Source organism: Perca flavescens, chromosome 9, assembly GCF_004354835.1.
Source record: "Perca flavescens isolate YP-PL-M2 chromosome 9, PFLA_1.0, whole genome shotgun sequence".
NCBI classification, from domain to species: domain Eukaryota; kingdom Metazoa; phylum Chordata; class Actinopteri; order Perciformes; family Percidae; genus Perca; species Perca flavescens.
The window spans coordinates 29,086,849-29,108,443 of record NC_041339.1 but is presented as its reverse complement, the minus strand read 5'-3'; the positions used below and the strand labels follow the sequence as shown (position 1 = coordinate 29,108,443).

Below are 21,595 nucleotides of genomic sequence, written 5' to 3'. Positions count from 1 at the left end.
AGGACCCCACCATGGCTACAGAGAGTGTCACCTACAGAAACCTTCTGTTCATCCAAATATATAACCATAATCCATGTTTCATTTGATGGGGAGGATCTCTTCGCTAAATTAATATATATTTGACATGATGATATGATTCATAATTTCATGTTTTCAGGAATTCACTGTCATTGCAACTTCAAAAACAGGCATTTTGGATGATCAAGGTTTTTCCGACTGCAGCAGTGGTTCGAAGAAGCCCCCTAACATGAGATCATGCCGGTCTGATTCATTCAGGCTCCCTCAACGTCACAGCATAACAGCAACAACAACAGGAGGAGCAAGGGGAAGGCAACACACACACACACACACACACACACACACACACACACACACACACACACACACACACACACACACACACACACACACACACACACACACACACACAGCAGTTAAGACCTGCTCCATGTTGATTTGATGATTTGACCATAAGAAGGAGAGAGACAGAGAGAGGGACTCAATTTAGTATCGCCATAGCAACAGGGGACTGTAGAGAAATTTGATTCTCCCTTTTAATCTCTTTTTAAATCATCTTTGAAGAGATGGCTCAGTGACACTGTGTGTGTGTGTGTGTGTGTGTGTGTGTGTGTGTGTGTGTGTGTGCATGCATGTGCATGTATGTGTGTGTGTGTGTGAGAGAGAGAGAAATACTCTCACTAGTATGAGAATGAACCTCTACAGTAATTGTGGCTTGCATCTTTTTCCACACATTCTCCCCCTCACTCTCTCTCTCTCACACACACACACACACACACACACACACACACACCTTCACCTCCTCCTCTTTTGTCAGCGTACAGATTCTCTCTCAGCGCTGGCCTTGTCTTCCTCCCTGCACAATGCCACGTTTCAGAATAGCAATCAGCCTGCCTCATTTGGCCCCTGTCTCCTCGTGTACCAGAAAATACTTCTGATCTCAAGTCAAAGGCTGCTCCCTATGGAGGTCTGGGCTTCCCCTCACAAGGGTAAATTAGATATTTTAGTGGTTAGATGCTTTGTTGCTACTCAGCTGGTGAAAAGTCAAGATTACAAACAAACAACAAAATCAGCGACACACACAACAAAGTTGAACTTGAATAATGGATTGGATTGAAATCCAATTTGCATCCTTTCTTGCGTTTCATATCCTCTTCTCTCCTACTCTCGTATCTTTTATCTTATTCTCTGTTTCCCATTCTCCAGTAAACACATGTCAAGTAATCTTGTTGCAGTACAAATTTGAATGTTCTGCTCGCAGCGATTGAAAAAGCAGACAGTTTTGCTGATATGAGCATCCTTGTATCTTCTCGAGGGGCAGCCGTTGTGCTAAACCAGGATGATTCCGTGCCTTCCTCTGGTTTACTAACATAAGACTAATAAGATCAACATATGATTCAGAAAAATTATATTAAAAATAGAAGAGATGCATACTTTTGCAGGGTATTCTGCATATGGTTCTCTGTGTGTGTCTCAGTTGCAGGATCGTTGCATCATATTAGAGTTAGAGCTGAGCTCAGACTGACTCACACACACTGTGGCTCAGAAGGTTACTTTAAATTATAATCTGTTATAAATTACTGATTAATTACCTGCTTAACACTTCAGTCAGAACAGGAATCTATAGAATGACTCCGGTCAGGCATGAGTCATCAAACGAGTACTCACAGATTCTTCTTTCTCTGAATTTCTATCAGATTTAGCTTTTTTCAGCCTTTGGAGCTTCAAAAAATGTGGGTTGGTCTGTGGCTTCCCTTCTCTTATTTATATCTTCCTATTTAGAACAAAGTCTCTTTTTATGCCGACTCGACATTATACAGAGGCCAGGGCTGTGCAGCCGCTCTACAGTCCCAGGCCTTGTTAATATTTCACATGGTTAGAAGCCAGAGCAGACGCCGGGTTTTCTCCCAAAAGGAAAATCTTCTCCTCATTTAACCTCCGGCACCAAATCTCCATACTAACCAGCCCAGCCATGGGCTTGAGTAGAGACACACTGATTGTTGCAGCTGTGGCTCCCCTGTTGTTTTCTTCAGCACTGTGCTACACTTCATTGCCATGCAACATGACAAACACACAAAATGATCTGCCAGAGAAAGAAGAACGATAAAACTAATGTACTTGCAATTACTTCTTGCTGTCCGGAGTTACCTTCAAGGTTGAAAGCACCTAATTGGAAGTCACATTGGATAAAAGCGTCAGCTTAATGACATGTAATGTATTGTAATGTAATGTAAAACAAGACTGTGGAGGAAACAGTGCTGTCACTGCAAACCAGCTACTGTGGCCCTGACTAGAGGTTAGCCATGATGACGTTCCAAAAATCTGGTTTAATGAGTAATTCAACCCTGAATCAAAACAGGTGGATCAGTTTTTGATTGTCTGTTCAACTGGCTGCGATATGAATTTAAATTACATTAGGCTAATGTGGAAATTTTACACTCTGTTGTAACATCACACATATAGGCCTGAAATACACACGCATGCACACACCTGACATGACCCATAGACATGCAGTGATGGAGAGGTGATAGAGCGAAGGGGCTGCCACATAGTCAGCACTCCAAGCTGTTGGGGGTTTGGTGCCTTGCTAAGGGCACCTATATATCTGTATGTGAACTATGAAATTATAAAATAACAGTTAAAAAAAATCTCGAAATAAATAGATTACCCATATTTCACAAAACACAACAAAACAAGACTGGAATGCACTGGAAGCAAAAAAAAAAATACATCAACATCAACAAACAATAGTTTGTAAATGTGTAAGGCCATTAAAAAGTTGCTTTCATTCACTTTATTGAAACATTTTGCCTCAAATGTTCTGTTACTGTTAATCCATCCTTAGCTAGATTATAACAATGGATTATGTTAAAGATGTTTAAATTACTAATTTTTTGCTGCTAATATGTGTCATTAAGCTAATTGTTAATTAGAAGCTTGTTAACTATTTTGAACTATTAACAGCTTGATATTGTTTATTGGGGACCCCACAATACGTATTTTTGGTATAATTTAATTTAATGAAGCTACAGATCAATTTGCAGTTGCATCCTTATTTCTTTATGCAGGCACCGATTATATTCCATACACAATGGTGTAATAGGTTTTATAGGCTGCAGTGTTCATAAAGTAGTACTTCATGCAGTATTGATGCTTGTGAATGTGCTGCACGGCTTCCGCCGCCAGGTACAGTAAACGGGAAAGGGCGGTGCGCAACATGGGCGGAGTAAAAAAGGCGCCCCAAATTGCACACTGCAATGTGAGGGGTACTTGTCTAAAACCGGACCATTTTTAACCAGTTTACCGTGAGTGTTGTGATTAGTTTCCCGGCGTCGGGATGCAGAAACACCTGACGGAAAGCCAGAAGAAGTACTTCGTCAACATGGACGAGTACCTGTGCAGTCTGGGCCTCTACAGGAAGAGAGTGGCCCAGGACGCGTCCAGTCTGTTCCGAGCCGTGTCAGAAAAGGTGAGCCGGTACAGGTTACAGAGAGGTCAGCGGACAGAGCGGTAAAAGGCGAGGCTAGAGCCGGTGAGAGGAGAGGTTAGAGCCGGTGAGAAGAGAGGTTAGAGCCGGTGAGAAGAGAGGTTAGAGCCGGTTAGAAGAGAGGTCAGAGCCGGTGAGAAGAGAGGTTAGAGCCGGTTAGAAGAGAGGTTAGAGCCGGTTAGAAGAGCGGTTAGAGCCGGTGAGAGGAGAGGTCAGAGCCGGTAAGAGAAGAGGTCAGGGCCGGTGAGAGGAGAGGTCAACCATATTAGATTTGATTAGGATCATAAAAGCAGATTACTCAGTTGTTACCAGTATTATGTTCCTCTGATGAACATGATAACCTACTGGCAACAATTGAACTTGAACCTGGTGGTTTGGAAAAGCAGTTGCCACGACTTAAAAGTGAGTTAAAAGTTGCACACCATGGATCAAAATATTTTTTTCTCTACCTACTCTACTGTACTCCACTGTAGGCCTACTGTACTCTTTACTCAACTTTGTGTGTGTGTGTGTGAGAGAGAGAGAGAGAGGACCACCACCTGAGGACTGTTGTATTAAGTCAGATCACCAGTGAAATTAGTAGGCTAAATAAGACGTATTGTCAGTAAATCCTGCTTGATAAAACAGGTTTAAATCAGTCTGACCTCACTTACCACCTCAGATCCCTTCAAACTACCCAGGACCCATTATACACTGTTAAGTAAACATTCTTCATTTTTACTGAGTTATAAATTAAACTGAGCAGTCAGAGAGTAGCTCTTCTCCCATTCCAGTCCCTGTCGCTACACTGTCCAAAAATGGCAAAAGTAAGAAAAGTAACGTAGTATAGTAATGTAGTCAAATTTACTTAATGATGTGTGTGTGTGTGTGTGTGTGTGTGTGTGTGTGTGTGTAGTTGTATTACTCTCAGAACTACCATCAGAAGATCCGTCAGGACTGCGCCGACTTCATGAAAGCCACCAGATGCAACTTTGAACCGGTGAGTTACCAATCGATTGACCAGAGCAGATATCAGATGTTGACTTTCAGTCCTGTAAGTATTATTTCAGCCCGACGCCCTACATACACATAGTTTTTTATTGCATTTATTTTACAGTGGGTACCTCTGCTTTTATTGTGTTATCTATTTACTTTGTTTTATCTTTTGTGCAGCACTTTGGAAACTTTGTGTTTGTTAAAATCGTGCTATATAAATAAAGTGGATTGGATTGGATTGGATAACCACTGACCAGGCTCTAACCAGTCAGTTGACAGACACTAACTAGTCAGTGAGGCAGCAAAGTGTAAAAAAAACAACAAAAATCTGTGAATATATAATAGGCAGGTTGTTTTCAGCTCGTCTGTTTTCTCTTTCAGTTTGTTGAAGGTTCCTTTGAGAAATATCTGGAGCGTCTGGAGGACCCCAAGGTGAGCTGCTGTAAACCTTTGACCCTTCGGCCCTACTGTGTAGTAGTGTGTAACAGGAGTGTGTGTATTTTCAGGAGACAGTGGGTCAGGTGGAGATCAAGGCTCTTTCTCAGCTCTACAGGTGAGACGCTGACTGCAGACTACAGACTACATGAACAGCGTTCATTATCGTCACACAAGAAGTGGAATCTGTTTTCTACAGCTAACGAGAATCTGCTACCTGAGTGTTTGTCTTCATCGTTTTTTGGCTTAAAAAAAATTAAGGAACTGGATCCAAACTAGACCTTGATCAAAACAGAAGCTTCTGCACCTGCTGGGTTTATTAGAGCTGACCAACACAGGAAACCATCCTGCAGTAGTTTATTACAGATGTAAAGGTTCCAATCAGAATGTATCAGGCTATACTGGCAGGTGTTTGTTCCAGCAGATCTTACATTTGGATTTGGTTTGTAAGAGTCTGAAACTGAATCCAGGTGGAAGTTTTTAAATTTTACATGATTGAGATTCAAATATGGCACAGAAGTTTAAAAAAAATCTGATGTGTGTGTAGGCATTGTTTCCTGATCTATCGTTACCCAGGGGAACCAGCCATGGTGATCTCAGAAGGCGACTTTGTTGACAAGGTATGCTGACCTGCAGGTTGTTTGACTGAGGAAGGAATAGCTGTAAAAGTAGTGTATACAAATACTGTATATGAACAGTGACATACAGGTGACGAACCGGTGACATACAGGTGATGTACGTCAAACTTGATATCTATCAACACAATTTAAGACATCACCTTGGACTTTGAGAAACTGGGATGGACATTTTTCACTATTTTCTGATATTTTATACACCAAACGATTGATCGGGAAAAAAACCCAGCAGATTAATCCATAATGAAAATAATCGTTAGTTGAAGCCCTTGTCAGTACTGACCGTCCATCTTCTGTGAACGTCTGCCTAGGTCACACTGTGTGCCTCCAACAATCACTATGACATCATTTACCCGAGGAGTTACCTTGCCTCTGCTGCTCTCTGTCAGTGTGAGTAATGATCAGCGATTGGTGGATCAGGGTGGGAGAGAGGGGGTGTAATGTGTATTTGTGTAATGTGTGTGTGTGTGTGTGTGTGTGTGTGTGTAGCTCTTCTCTATGAGCTGCTCTATACTAAGGTGTTTGGGTTTGAGGAGGCGGAGCTCTGTGAAGCCATGGAGGCCTTCAGGATCGGAGGTCGTTGCTATAGAAACAGACCATCCGCATGTAGGGATGTCGACTTTGGCTGCGACACACCTGAGGACCAATGTCACAGGTACATGCACATGCACATGCACACACAACACAACACAACGCAACACAACACACACACACACACACACACACACACACACACACACACACACACACACACACACACTTTATTATTCATCTGTGACTCTCATTCATCAACTTTGAAGCTGATGATATGAAAATGTAGACAGACTTTACCGACTGACACCATGAAACAAACTGCTGTTGATCACACTAACAGTTAACTAAATAACAGTTAGGTTACAGTAGAGGGCAAACAGCACCTGTAGATGAGAGTAAATCCCAATAGTTATGACTTCATATCTACCAATAATCCGCTGCGTAACACAATAATAAGATCCTGTTAGGTATTACTACTATAACAAATACTGCTGATCTAAACTTTTTATACAAAGTTGCTCACAGTGTTTACTGAGTCAGATGGTGAACAGTGTGTGAGCAGGTAACAATCTACTGCATATCAACTTCACCTGTACAATAACAACATGTTGTACTCTTATTTCTGTTGGGGAAAGTCACAGGTGTGTTTGTTTCATACTGCAGGGAGGAGTCGAAGTCGGGTGGAGCTGCAGAGGAGAAACTCCAAGCTGTGACAGACGACTCAAAGGTGAGAGGGAGGCAGGTGTAAATGTTTTTCTACCTCCTGATGTGACTCATTATGATCATGTCACCTACACATAAGGGCATATTTCATCACTCGACTAATCTAGAATCAACCAATTTGGGAACGTGTGCATGCGCTGGGAACGGTTTGATTTTAGTCGTCTGCTGTAACAATAGAAAGATGAAGTTTAAATCTGGCATGTCAATAATATATTATTCTATATATTTTGCCATATTTCCATTGCATGGTATGGCTATGCACAACTTGACTTGCTTTTGGTACCAGGGGTCTCATTTATAAAACTGTGCGTAGGATCCTTACTATAAGTGTACGTACGCCCAAAAGCCCAAATTGGCGTACGCCGAAAAAAAGTCAGATTTATAAAACCTGTAAGCAATGTTCCCTTTATAAATCACAGATTGACTACAAGTGTGCGTACGTGGATCAGCCTCCTATCCCGCCCTGTACACGCCCATTTTTAACCATAAATAGTCAATGTAAAGCACCTTGTGAATGCTGATCGGTATGTTAATGACCCTGGCAGTTGTTCTTCGTTACACCGAATCATGCCGAATCATGACGACTGGCGGAGAAAAAAACAAAACAAAAAAAACTCTCAGACGTTCGGGAATTGCTGCCAATTGAATTATAATTTCGGCCTGTTGTCGCATATGGAAACCGGATCTATAGACTACCTTTATTAATAAAATCTTCCAAATCAGCAGGCATTACGGTACTCGGGGACTTCTTCGATATACCAGACGTATATAATAAGATTTAACAGAACTATATATTATATCCAAACAAGCCTTAGTGATGAAGTTGAAGATTATATATAATATTTATTTAAAAAAACACTTAGCTGTCAGCCATTTCCCTCTGAAAACAGCCGGTTTCCCCCAGAGTGGCGAGGACCTGTATTTGGACCGGGATGGCACGGTTCCGGCGCGTTGCCCTCTCTACTGGACCCAATTCAGTACATAGATCCAAGAGCGCAGCTATATTACTATTACAGCTACATTACTATTACAGCTACATTAGGGAATTTAAATCGGCATATGAGCCAGTCATCGTCATGGTCCCTGAAGTCTCTTTTTCTCCTGATTCTTCCATTGCTGTCCTCCTGCAGGGCCAGCAGTGCCATCATGCAGCATTACGCATGGGTTCACCGCAGTATTTATATGTTTAGTCTACAACAATTTGTGATTGTTAACACCTTGCTAAAATCACAGCAACAACTAGTGGTATCCCCCACCCCGAGATACAATTTGAAATCGAAATGTAATAGGCAAACACGCTTTTCTTCATGCAGGGTTTGTTATAAACAGTATTAAATTTTAGACCGATAACTAGGACATAGAGCGTAACGATTGCGCGAGAGCTTAACGACTGTATTTCCAGACTTTGACATTTGATGATATATGAACAGTTTTAAAGACAGATATTTAGTTATTTACACTGTATTCTGCAGTTATCTAATGCTAGGGTATTTGATGCTATCCTGTATTCCATGCAGTCGGGCAATCTCCTCCTCCTGCGCTCCGTAGCAGACAATGTGACGGCGAGACAGGGCCGATTAAATATTAAGAATGAGTTTTTATTTAAGATTTGAGTTTGAGGTGTTTATGGAACAATTATCACTCAGTACAAGCGCAAATAACACTGCTGGATTTAATCTTCATATGGTGTGAAGAAATGTGCGTGAGGCATTATTTTTTAATACTTAAACTTATTAAGAGTAGCCTAACCCTTATTCCCACATGTACTTTCTGCAGTCTGACTTCAGTTCACCACCTCACCATCTGCGTCACCAATTTCAATTTTGTCTCCAAAATGTGCGTATGCATGGGTCAGAGTTTGCGTGGAGGACCGCACATTCTCCCGTCAAGTTTGTTTTTTATAAATCACAACCTTTGCGTGGGAAGTGGCGTACGCACGTTTTCAGCCCCGTTTTGTGCGTACGCCACGTTTATAAATGAGACCTCAGGTGATTTTCTCGACCGAGGTGATACCAAAAAAGTACCATCCACAACTATCCACAACTTGTGCCACAAGCTTTTGCCAATCGAAAAGGTTTCAAGTGAGTCAAGTTGAGCTGTGCCATGCCATGCAGTGGAAATGCGGCATTACGTTATATTACCCAACAAATTAAACCTGCATTGATCCCGACCTGTTACTTTTATTGGTCAGCCTCCTGAAGAAGCCACGCCCCCATCCAGACTGTCTCTTCCTTATAAGGTCATGAAGTCTCTGGACGGAAAACGTTACAGAAACCTTGAGTTTGATGTCTGGCTGGACACCTGCAAAGGTAACACACGGAATCCTGAAGCAGAACTTTAATGAAGAGTTTAATGAAGTCAGTTTAAAATTAGATTATTTTGTTATTTTTAAGTTGACAAACAGTTTTAAGTTAATAAATACAAATAATAGAATAAACAACATTCATATTGTTGTTTTATATAACTGACTGTAAATCAAGGTGTTTCAGATTAGTAACAGGTGTGTTATCTGGCTACAGTGACAATAATCTGATCATTGTGGCGCTGTATAACTGAAGTCTGCCAGTTCACCTCCCGGGCACTGCCAAGGTGCTCTTGAGCAAGGCACCGAACCCCCAACTGCTCGTGGGTGCCTTTCCATGGGCAGCTCCCTCACTCTGACTTTTCTCCATTAGTGCATATAATAGGTACTGAGCATGTGTGTACATTGTAATTTCCCCTTGCGGGATTAATAGGGTTGGGTATCGTTTTTTTTTTTCCGATTCCGGTGCTAAATCGATACTTTTAAAACGGTGCCGGTGCCTAAACGGTGCCTGAACCGGTACTTTTCAATAAATTAAAAAAATAAATAAAATAAGGGTAGTAAACAACAGTCAGTGACTTGTTTATTGCTAAGGCCATGGTCAAAATTAAAGATTTAATAATAACGTAATAACTATAACAATAACAATAACTTATTTCACCAGTAAATTGCTGTTGAACCCCAGATGGGAAAAGGGTATTTTACAATTACTGTCAATGCACCACGAGGCTACCAGTTTTAAGTGAATCTGTGTTGTTTAATTCCGACAATGGCAGCTGCAAGTGAACGCACCGTCTGTGTTGTTTAATTCCGACAACAGCAGCTGCAAGTGAACGCACCGTCTGTGTTGTTTAATTCTGACCATATAAACATACTGTATATCTATGAATTGCGACAATGGCAGCTGCGGCGCTGCAGAGCAGACTGTTACATCCCGCTGTTGAAGTCCTCCACAGTGATATACAGTCACACTTTACACTGTTTAACGTTAGCTGTCAGCATTTTAACCGTGATTAATCCAGCTGCTAGCTAAAGGTAGGCTAACGTTACATGCTGTCAGGTGTAGTGTAAAGTCAGGCACTGAAATGAGGCACCGAAACTTTCGTTCTTATTCGGTCTCGTTACTACCGTTTACGTCGGCACCGGTTCCCTATTGGCACCGAGTTTCGGTACCCAACCCTAGGGATTAATAAAGTGTAAAATATTATTATTATTATTAAGTCTGTGTGTGACTGACAGAGATGCAGAAGACCAACTACATGGTGTTTGAAGGGAGGCAGTACTTCCTGGGAGACAAGTGTCAGGTAACAGAACACTGACAGCAATAATACTTCAACTACTAATACTAATACTGCATCAGGATCAGTACTGCTTGTATTTAAAACATTTAAGAAAACACAGAAAGAAAAGATGTGATGGGGCTTCTTTCAGGAACATATCACAAGCTTATGTTATTGACATTTTCTATAAAAGGTTGTGAGATTAAATCAAACTTATTTACATTTCCTCTCAGTAAAATGTCAATGTTTTCTAGCTGCATCACATCTTCCAGCAGGACTTCTATAAGTTAAAAGTCAGGTTTACTGAAGAGAAGATGTAGGAAAGTTCCGGCGCTCTACGTGCAGGTTCACATAATGCATTGTTGCTATGTGGGGTGTGTGGGCTTGGGGTGTTGAAATTAATCATTGCATTGATGCAGTGACAGACAATAATCGATTATTGCCTACTGATGTTGCTTGTTGATTTTCCATTTGCTGCTTTTTCTGTTTCTGCCCTTTGTTTGTTGTCTGCTGGGTTTAGACTCCTCTACATTCAGGAAGTGTCTTTTTTAAGAGCAGATGCAATAAAAAGGGGAGTTTATATATATATATATATATATATATATATATATATATATATATATATATATATATATATATATATATATATATATCTGACTGCTTGAATTTGTTGATGAAAACCATGTGTAATTAGCCTGACAAGCCAGACCCACATCAAGATGTTGGGTCAGGGAACTCACCATTGGCAGGGCTCAATCTGAGGGGCGGGATAAACGGTTGTCTTTCAAATTCCCTCTGCACGCAATAGGATAGTGCTACAACCAGGCAGAGCAACGAAGAAGGAAGAGAAGCTAGTTGATAGATTAAACTTTTGCCGTATCCGGTCGGCAAATCTCCGAACACATTTTCCTTTTTTTAAGAATGATTTCAGTGCCGTTCTTTGTTCTTTTCTCAAAGAAAAGCTCAACTCCAAGTCTTCCAGAAGACCACTGTTCCCAGCAGCAGCAGCCATAAGCCCGCCTACCGACTCTATACACGATGTGATTGGCCTGACCAGAGTTTGGTTTTTCCAGGTCGCAAGTCAACGGAGAGTGCCTAGACTCCCCTGGCTGCAAATTAAATTTGCTGCCCCTAGTGTGCATCTAGATTTCAAGGTTAATGTGTAGCAATATATAATAAAATTGAGGATGTGACTAGGGCTGGGTAATATATCGATATTATATCGATATCGTGATATGAGACTAGATATTGTCTTAGATTTTGGATATCGTAATATAGCATAAGTGTTGTCTTTTCCTGGTTTTAAAGGCAGCATTACAGTAAAGTTATGTAATTTTCTGTTACCAGACTGTTCTAGCTTCTATTATTGTTACCTTTACTCACTTAGTCATTATATCTACATTACTGAAGATTATTTATCAAAAATGTCATTGTGAAGATATTTGGTAAAAGCACCAATTGCCAACCCTAGAATATCGCCACAATATTGATATCGAGGTATTAGGACAAGTATATTGCGATATCTGATTTTGACCTGTGAAGATTGTACAGTGGGAATGGAAAGGGCAGTGGGAAGGGCAGTGGGAATGTACAGTTACCCATAACACCCTCTATGAGTTGGTTCACTTTGACGTTTACGTCTAACTGCAGAAGCATATATCCAGTTTTAGGTGGTTTCAGTTTCAGCTGTACTTTGAGCTAAATGCTAACGTCTGCATGTTTGCTCCAGCTGAACCATAAAACTGAAGCCTCTCCAGGGTTATGCTCAAAGAAAAGAAAAAACCTGCTGCAGCATACTTGAATGTATATTCTTCTTTAAGATAGACAGACAATATATAACATTGACAAAAGAACAGTATGCTGCTTAAAAACAGTCAGATGGAAATGGAACTGATGGTTTGATTTGTTGCTTTTCAGCGTCAGGTGTCTCTATAGTTACCTCTGTGTTTGTTTCAGGTGCGTCTAGAGCCGCAGGGGAAGTACTTCAATGCCTTCATTCAGGAAGTAGGAACACAGCCATCAGCCGTCACCGTCTTCATCGAGGAGCTGGCAGAGAAGTAACACATACAATCAAACCTGATACTAACTTTAACATTCAAACAGCCCTTTGAAGAAATCAAACAAAATTGTCTTTAAGTTAAACTGATCCTCGCAAAGAAGCCTAGCAGCTGTTTTAGAAGAAGTTTCCACAGTTTGGGTTTTTGTAAAAATGCGTGGTCAGTGAATCAGATCCGATTTTTAGCTGGAGAGTTTCAACCTACAGTTTATCATTAATGTTTAACAATTCCCTCTCTGTCTCAGACACCTGGTTCCTCTGACTAATCTAATACTAGTGAACCCATTTCCTGCCTGGAACGTTGCTGATCCCACCAAAAAAGGAGACCTGGGTAAATGTACACTGAGATACAGTTTCTGTTCAGCTCCTTCATTCTCTTCTGAAGATGTTTAGTATTTTCTTCTTCATATTCCGCATACCTTCTGGACTTGGTTTGTCTCGGCTCATCTGGGTGTAATAATTGATGACCAAATAAGTTTCACTGAGAACTGTAATGACCTCCTGACTATTGTAACGCCTTCCTGACCACTGTCTCCCTGTCCCTTTCTGTCTCTTATCAGACTCGGATTCTCGTGGTCAGCGACGTCACCGCCATCGCTACTACAGGAAGTCTTGCGGAGTTAAAGGGGCGAAGCTGCTGATGCCGCCGCCATTCTACTACAGAGACCCAGATCCCTTCGCCCTGCCCCCCCGCTTCCAGACCGACCCGCCCCCTCCTCTGTCACCAGGAGCCATGACCTACGACCCCTACGCCCCCCTACACCATCACTACCACCCAACCAGACCTCCTCGCAACGGAGCCTCCAGGTGGGACTTTATACCAGTCACAACATCAAAAACATCAGAGCGTATTGGAAAACATTTGGATCCATACAATCTCTTTTTTGTCTTGGACAGTTAGTGTTTTGATCTGGACAGGTGTGTCTTTTTTGTCCAAGCTTATAACTTTTTTTCAACTAAATAGATATTCAGTTTACTGTGATATAAATGTGAAAAAAACTGATTTGATTGATACATAACCTGTGTGTGTGTGTGTGTGTGTGTGTGTGTGTGTGTGTGTGTGTGTGTGTGTGTGTGTGTGTGTGTGTGTGTGTGTGTGTGTGTGTGTGTGTGTGTACACTTGTCTCATGGGTTCTGGTCAGAAGGTCCACGCGCTTTCTGAGCCGCCACCTAATTGGTCCAGAGTTGACCTATTACCACCCTGGCAGAAGATATTACCACGACTACGAGAGATACGCCTTCAGGTCTAAAAAAAACAAAAACACACAGCTGCAAGTTTTTCAATGATTTCGTTGTTCTGAAGATTCACTGTCAGTCAGATTTATATCTCTGAACATGTTTAGTTCACTTTGGTCAAGGGTTTAAAGAATCAGTGTCTTTTTTAAAGCTTTAGTGCGTAACGTTTTGATATTAACGAACGTCCGTTACATTCAAGCCTTTGCCAAATAAGTTGATACAAAGCTAATTAAGACTATCGGCTCCACACAACTCTGTATTTCTTAGTATGGCTATTGTTCAGAAGATTGTGTCATCTGGTGTCTTTCCCGCACAGAAACTCGAGTGAAGATAATTACCATCATGTTTTTTTAATCCTCTGTGTCCTCCTTGGCTACTAGCAACTGCGTGGAGGAGGGGTGCGGGATCACAAAAGGCTTGTATCATGTGGACGCGCCGACAGTTTTGTTGTCATTACTTAGAGAATTCCTAATGGGGGCGGCAGAAACTACGCACTATAGCTTTAATATTACTTATAATGCTGGTATTATGTTTAAAAGGATTATTAGTTGTTGCTTGTATTAATAAGATAAAGTAGGTATCCTTGCATGACACATGGTAACCACAACAACCTGATTACAAAATAAATATAATAAAACAAAACTAGTAAAATGAACTTACACTTTTATATGAATATCTTAATCTAATGACACATCAAACAACATGTCATTATTTCACAGAGCTGCTCCAGTTGATCTCTAAAACCAATTTATAATGAATGGGTACAGATACCAGTAGTGTTTGCGTACTGAAGTAATGAGCATCAGATCAGTCGGGTGTTTTTGGTTTATTTGTTTTCATTTTTTTTGTTCAGTCGTAGTCGGCGTCTGCTGCTGAATAAAGAGTGTCAGTTTGGTTTCCCCGAGGAGACAGTGGAGGAGCCGACCATGGCATACTACCAGCTGGACGAGACCAGTGACGCCGTCTTCCCTCCAGTGCCGATGAGAAGACCAAAACTACAAGAACCAGATCATACAGTAAAGGATTAACTTATAATAATAATAATAATAATTATTATTATTATTATTATTATTATTATTATAACCTTTATTTATTCAGGGAGGCCCATTGAGAGCAAGCTCTCTTTTCCAATGACGCCCTGATTACAGCACAATTAAAAGGAAATAAAAACAATCTCAAGAAATTACAGTACAAATAAATATTCTGATCGTATATGTAAATACAACAAAAACAAAAACAAGTGAGAATCACTGGTGTAGTTAATAAAGAGGGCTATTATTAATCTTAATCTAATCTATTAAAAACAAGAGCAGTCCCTATGTAACACATTTTCAAGCATCATCTTGAACGTCCCAATGGAAACAAGTTGTTCTAATTTGAGAGCCAGTTCCAATCCGTCAGGAGCATAAAAGTTAAAAGCACTCCCTAATTTACAATTGATGTGTGGCATGATAAATCTAATGTGTGTCTTAATCTGATTATAGTCGTGAATAAAGACTTGACTCAGACAGAAACTCTGAGACTCAAACTGAGAGTCATTATGCGAGATGTCGATAACTCATACGTGACCTCGGACACTTTGATTTGACTTTGAAAACCTGGACATGATGTTAGAGAGTCGACATGACTTTGACTTAGACGTTGAGACTCTTTATAGACTCTGACTTTAGACACTTGAACTTTGAGACTTACTGAAGGTTCAGACTCGATCCAGTGACTTGGACATCTCAGTGACTCGGACCTGGGACTGTTATAAACACTGACATAGTAACAGTGTCATGATAGTATACAAACATGTACTATATATGTAATAAAATCTGACTCCTCCCTCAGGACCCCGTTGTGGAACCGCCTCCCTCCATGGGAGGAAACACCCCCCTCTGTTCGTCAGAGGAGGACCAGGGTGAGGAGGAATTACGGTTCTTTATTTCTGATTTTACAGTATAAGTGTGTTTAATCATATTGTAGTCTAAACAACAATGCTGCTCCACTCTGTTCTATGACACACTTCTACTTTGCTGTTTTTTTAATCACAATTTTCATGTTTTGAAATAAAAACCTTCCATTGACTCCAGGGGTATAGTTCCTCACTCCTCTGGTAGGCTTTTATTGGGAAGGATTATGCAGGATGTTTCATTGATGGTAATGTGGTAAGGTTTTTACAGTAGTTCTGTAAACATCTGATATGATTTATTTGTCTGTTTTTGTCAGCTGAGTACACAGACGAGTACATCTACTTTACTCAGGGTGAGTAACCTTATCTGACTGTAGAAAGTCTTTAGAAAGAGCCGACCGTCCAGAGGAAGTGACTGATGTCTGTATGTGAACTGTTTCAGATCAGAGATACCAGCCCTCAGGTGTTTACACTGCTGCTGAGCCCTCCACAGATCAGGTAACATACCCGACCTCTGACCTGCTGGATGTTGGTGTCACTGCAGATCTGTTGTGTTTAGTAGATATTTAATCAAAATAATAATAGGTTTGGGTTACAAGTTTGTTGAGCCACAGTGAGGCATTTTAAATACTCCACACATTAACCCAAATGAACAGACAAACAAGAAATGAGATCATCCCTTTCGCTCATGATCCTTTATTTGTGTATGAAATACTGGTGATTTAAGGAACTCTGGACCACAGGAATGTTAAATGAGAAGTTAATAATTAATTTTATATCTTGAGATCTGTCTAAAATTGTCTAAGATATTTAGGAGATGAGGACACTCTGGAGAAAGAGCAGTGTATCATCGGCATACAGTGGCGGTTGATTTGGTGGCAGCAGGACAGCTCATACGCCGGCTACATGTGATCTTATAAACGTCTGTACCGAAAACCAAAGTGTGCCGAATATAATGTCATCACGCAGCTAAAGTGTGGGCGGGTCAAAGTTTCAAACAAATGTTTTTCATCGATCTGTCTATTCTTTGCTGTTGAAGAGAATCATTCAGTGATGTCATATCAGTAAAATCAGCTCCTGATGTGTTTCTTTCTGTAGTTTCTGTGGTTGCCATGGTGACACAGTAAGTCGCAGTGGCAACATGAAAAAGTTTGAACCATCACAAACTGAATGCAGCGACAAAGAACTGTTAGCATGTTCACATTTCAAACGATGGATCCTCGCTGTTTAAAAAACAACTTAATGGTCATTATCAGTACTAATTTATTTATTTATTTATTTACTTCAAATATTATGCTCTCATTAGCTTCATTTAAACAGAAGCTGTGTTCGAAACTATTCCCTCATTCACTCACTCACTATTTCCTACTGTAAATAGTGTTTATTAAATAGTGAACTACCAAACATGATTTCGGACACTCACTGAAAACGTCGTGACGAAGGTGTGCGCCCAGCCCAGCATCATGTAAACAAACCGAAACAAAAACACTTATTAAATGTCCCTAAAACAAATGATAATAAAAGGTTGTATATATGTTGCATGTCACATTTCCACTGTTTAGAAACGAAAGCCTGCTCCATTTTTCATTTTCATTTTTCGCGGGTGCTTCTGCTATTGCTTCTCCTCTGGGAAAACACGGCCGTGTTGCATTGTGGTATACGGTAGTAAAATGTAGTGCAAATCGTATGTTTACTCAAATTTGCTGTGCATTGTGGGTATTTTATAGTGGACTAGATAGTGAATGAAATTAACCACGGAGAATTCGAACACCACTGCAAAATGGCGAACACACTATATAGTGCACTATTTCGGTGATAGGGAGCGGTTTTGAGCACAGCTACAGTTATTATGCCAGGGGTCCAATCAAGCAGCGGACCAATCACTGTGTGTGTGTGTGTGTGTGTGTGTGTGTGTGTGTGTGTTTCAGGTAGAGAAGCCATTAGCGGCCACCTGCTCTTCACCCTCCTCATCCTCCTCCCCATCTTCTGAGTTGGGTGAGCCTCACTGCACAGTGGAAGCTCCGCCCCCTTACTCCTATGCCCCTAACGGCAGTGATTTACCCCAAGGTCAGAGGTCAACCGACATAAACACAGAGTCTCACTTCCTGCTGCATCTTCCTGTCTCACTTCCTGTCTTTATTATTATTATTATTATTATTATTATTATTATTATTATTATTATTATTATTTATTTTATAACAGATTGAGTAACAGTATAAACCAGGGAAAACTGTTTCAGTGAGATATGGCTCCATACAGTACTGTTTTTTTTTTCTTCATACCACTGATCTTTGGTCTTTTAGAAGCAGTTGACCAGTTTACTGTGCTGTTACATTTCATGAAGTTTAGTATAAAATAGAAACACTCAAGTTAAGCACAAGCTCCTCATAATTGTAAATACGTACACTACTTGAGTAAATCAGTTACTTTCCATCACTGTGTAATCACCTTTAGGCCATGTGACAGGCTTAGAAATAACTTTACATACAGTACAGCCCAGGGATACAAGGTTGTAGGGTAGCACTGATCCTGAACACACACAACACATACCTAGAAAACACAGCAACAGCCATCACGGTTAAAACAAACCCCCACAGTCTATTGTGTTTTTGCTATGCTTTGCTGTGTCTGTGTGCAGACTGCAGAGTCCTCCAGTATTACTTCAACTTAGGAGTCCAGGTGAGAGAATATGTTGCTGTTTGATTCGTTCCTCGTGTAAACTGAGCTACTTTAGCCCCCCGTTCATTTTCTATGGGACATTGTTTTCTGTGTAAAATCACAAACACTAGCAGCATCTGAACCCATGCTACTGTAACTCTTCAGAAAAGCGCCAGTTTTATTACTGAGGAGAGAAAGTGTCAGATCACTAAGCATGAACATTTCTTTTACTGCCGATTATTGTGCTAGTTATTATTTGATGAATAAGTTACAATAAAACATGTCAGATAATAGTGAAAAATGCCCTCCATCATTTACACATCTTAAAATGCAGTTTACCTTTAAATATCAGGTGTGAATCAGCTGCAGGTGTAGTCAGCTCTGAACTCCCCCTACCTCTCTTTCATAGTGGTACCATCAGCAGCAGCAGCAGCAGCAGGTGTACCATGCCACCTCACAGGAGGCACCCTACCCCTACCAGCACTACACCCCCTACCTGAGCCAGGAACCGCCCCTGCATGGTAAGGCCTAAACCCTCTCTGATTGGCTGCTGGGTGAAAGAGGCGAGCTCTGAGCCGTCTCAACCTGGGATCTGAGTGTGTATTCATGCTACTTATAAGTGAGAAAGGTGAGGATGTGTTTATCTTGATTGACAGATGCAGATTAACTCACTTCACCAAGAGTTTGAACTCTCAGCTTGGTGTTACTTAATTAAAAGTTGAGTTAGTCAGTAAGTGAGATAGTAGTCTGGATCAAGGGAAGTACATTTCCAGGAGTTAACTTCATTTAATATTGTATGTGGCATTTTATTTTGTGGGGTACTCCTTCCCGAGACCATTTTGCAGAGCCACCGTCGATGTGTCCGGAGCCTAAGACGATGGTAATTGGTTTAAAGAAATGCAAACAACCCAGAGCGTTTTTTCCTCCTATCCCAGAATGTATGTGTGGTGTAGCCAGACCTTACTCCACAGCACTCTGGAGATAGGTCTGGCAATGCGAGGTAGTAAGTTAGTAAGTGAGTTATGGAGATAGTTAGTGAGTTAGTTAGTTAATAAGTTAGTTAATGACTTATTTAAAAAAAAAAAACTGTAGACCTATCAGGACGTACAACCACTCCTTCCTGTATACAATCTGATCCCAATCTGGTTCTCTGCCCCCAGCTGCCCCTTCTTCGTACTCTGAGACAACTCAAGGCCCCAATCAGCCACCCTCCTCTTACCCAGAATCCACCAAGGCAGAAGATGGACACACAGATGGACACAGCAGCGGTCAGTACTGATGACCGCCTTACAGCTACACTATGACTGCGTGTTCTTTCAGATGGAGTAATGAAGTGTGTGCTTCTAAAGTAATTTTCCCTCAGTTTTCTGAAGCTTCACATACATGTATAATAACATATAAAATATTACAAAACATATGTATAATAACTCTACTGACTGATGATGGACAGTTTAAAAATGATCTAAATTGATGCAGCACAACCAGAGGTCTGGTAAGATCACTTCTTTTTAAATTGTAGTCTTTAGCCCAAACTCAAACCAAAGCTCGTGCTGGAGACACTAAAGGATTTATGCTACTTTTACAACATGTGCAGTAGAACTCCTCAACACCTTGAAACACACTGAGGTGGAACATCTCTGCAGTTCCTCAGAGTAAAAAGAAATATATAATGATCTATGATCTTAAATTGACTGTCTGAATACTTTGAGAAGTAGCTGTGTCTCCTCTCAGATTTTGTGTTTTCATTTGCTTTGTCTCCTCCATCATCAGGCCCCGCCCCCTCCTGTGAAGCCTCCTCCTCCACCATCAGCCCTGCCCCTCCAGACTCCACCCCCTCCTCTGTTTTCCCGTACCCATATCAAACACCCCCCCCACCACCCTCGCTGCTGCACCTGCCATATAAAGCTCCGCCCACGGCCACCTACCTGCCAACCGCCCCTCCTCCTCTGGCTTTCTCTGCTTATCCTGACCCCGCCTACCTCCCCCATCACTCCTCTTACCACGCCTACCTCTCCCGCTCCACCCACTGGGGTGCCCTACAGACCAGAGGCCATGCCACGCAGGTCTACTGCCCTGCCCCTAACCCCTCCCACTGGGGGGCGCTACAGACCAGAGGCTATGCCACACAAGTCTACTGCCCTCCCCCCAACCCCTCCCACATTGTCGGTTACATCAGAGCCCCGACATCACACCACATGGCGACACACTACATTCCTCCCAGCATCTAACACACGCAACATACCTCACTCATTAGCTAAAGGCCAACAACACCCTTTGTGTTCAATAAGCAGTGCTAAGAAGTCCCCCCAACAAGTTCATGCTAATGTGGAACCTTAACAAAATGGATACATTTTCTAAATATAATTTCAAAAATACTAGACTAGAAAAAAATGTCAAAGAATGAAAAAAATATCAATGAATAAAAAAAATGTTTTTCCTATTGCAATAGATGTTTAGAAAAAAGGGGACGGATTAAAAATCACAATTTTGGCATGTAAGCTTCACATTAAAAATAATGTGAAGCTTACACAAAGAAGAATCGGTAGACAGAGTTCTGCACATACTAAATGTTCTGCACGTTCTGCATGTACTGTACTAAAAGTTAGTTTGTGGCTTAGTTGCCTTTTTTGTCAACAGTTAAGTACACAGCACGTCTGCCTCAGAATAACTTCCTTTTTTGGACACTCGTTAAGTTGTCTGTTAATTGTTTAACTTGTTAGTGAGCAGCTCGTTAAAGTGGGACGAATGACAACCCGGGTGACTGTGTCCTCGGTTGCCATAGTGACGACTGTGGAGCACGGCATCGGAGTCAATGTGGCCGCCTGACAGAACCTGCTGTCAGATTTATTTATTTTTTAAATCATCAGGAGTATATCTTTTACAAGTCAGCCAGCCAATCAGAGAGAGGGGGCGGGGCAGCAGGCATGTATCGTGGCCAGTATCGGCATGGCCAGTCCCTGTTTATTAATGTTTGGATATATCTGTTTTGACGTTATGTTCAAACTAGCGGTTTGTTTTTGTTACTGGGTGAATAAAGTTTGTGTTTCATAAGCAGACAATTCAATGATTATTATTATTATTCTCTCTCAGTGACGACGGTCACACATTACTGATTTTTTATTTTCATGTCATCGCTCATGTAAACATCATCAAACCTGAGCAGCACGTGGGCTTCATGGAACCTCTTGCTTTTCATTTCAGTGCCGGTATTAACAGGTTAAAGTAACCACATAGAATGCCAAACCGCGCTGCTCACACGGGCAGTGAGACTGCTCTCACCTGTTGAAAAGCAAGAGGTTCCGCGACGCACACATGCTGCTCAGGTACACGGTGTGACCCGGGCCGTTATGATCACAGAAGGC

The 21,595-nt window shown here is 41.3% G+C and overlaps 1 protein-coding gene across 3 annotated transcripts; it reads left to right on the top strand.

Annotated features, from left to right (window-relative positions):
* Nucleotides 1-3,191: 3,191 nt before the first annotated feature.
* On the top strand, nucleotides 3,192-21,287 carry LOC114562224 (putative bifunctional UDP-N-acetylglucosamine transferase and deubiquitinase ALG13). Of its 3 annotated transcripts, none has more exons than XM_028588567.1 (23): nucleotides 3,192-3,487; nucleotides 4,401-4,484; nucleotides 4,862-4,912; nucleotides 4,987-5,033; nucleotides 5,463-5,535; nucleotides 5,862-5,940; nucleotides 6,040-6,205; nucleotides 6,748-6,811; nucleotides 8,999-9,116; nucleotides 10,349-10,413; nucleotides 12,346-12,446; nucleotides 12,691-12,776; nucleotides 13,006-13,252; nucleotides 13,591-13,689; nucleotides 14,535-14,697; nucleotides 15,515-15,584; nucleotides 15,893-15,928; nucleotides 16,018-16,073; nucleotides 17,504-17,642; nucleotides 18,214-18,254; nucleotides 18,643-18,754; nucleotides 19,394-19,501; nucleotides 20,004-21,287. In XM_028588567.1, the coding sequence occupies exons 1-23, from the start codon at nucleotides 3,356-3,358 to the stop codon at nucleotides 20,459-20,461; spliced, it is 2,595 nt and encodes an 864-aa protein (XP_028444368.1). In that variant the 5' UTR covers nucleotides 3,192-3,355; the 3' UTR covers nucleotides 20,462-21,287. The 3 variants fall into 3 exon arrangements, with proteins under 3 accessions (XP_028444368.1, XP_028444366.1, XP_028444369.1); XM_028588565.1 differs by having other exon boundaries at nucleotides 13,588-13,689; XM_028588568.1 differs by lacking the exon at nucleotides 3,192-3,487 and adding an exon at nucleotides 3,677-3,907 and having other exon boundaries at nucleotides 13,588-13,689.
* Nucleotides 21,288-21,595: the final 308 nt, after the last annotated feature.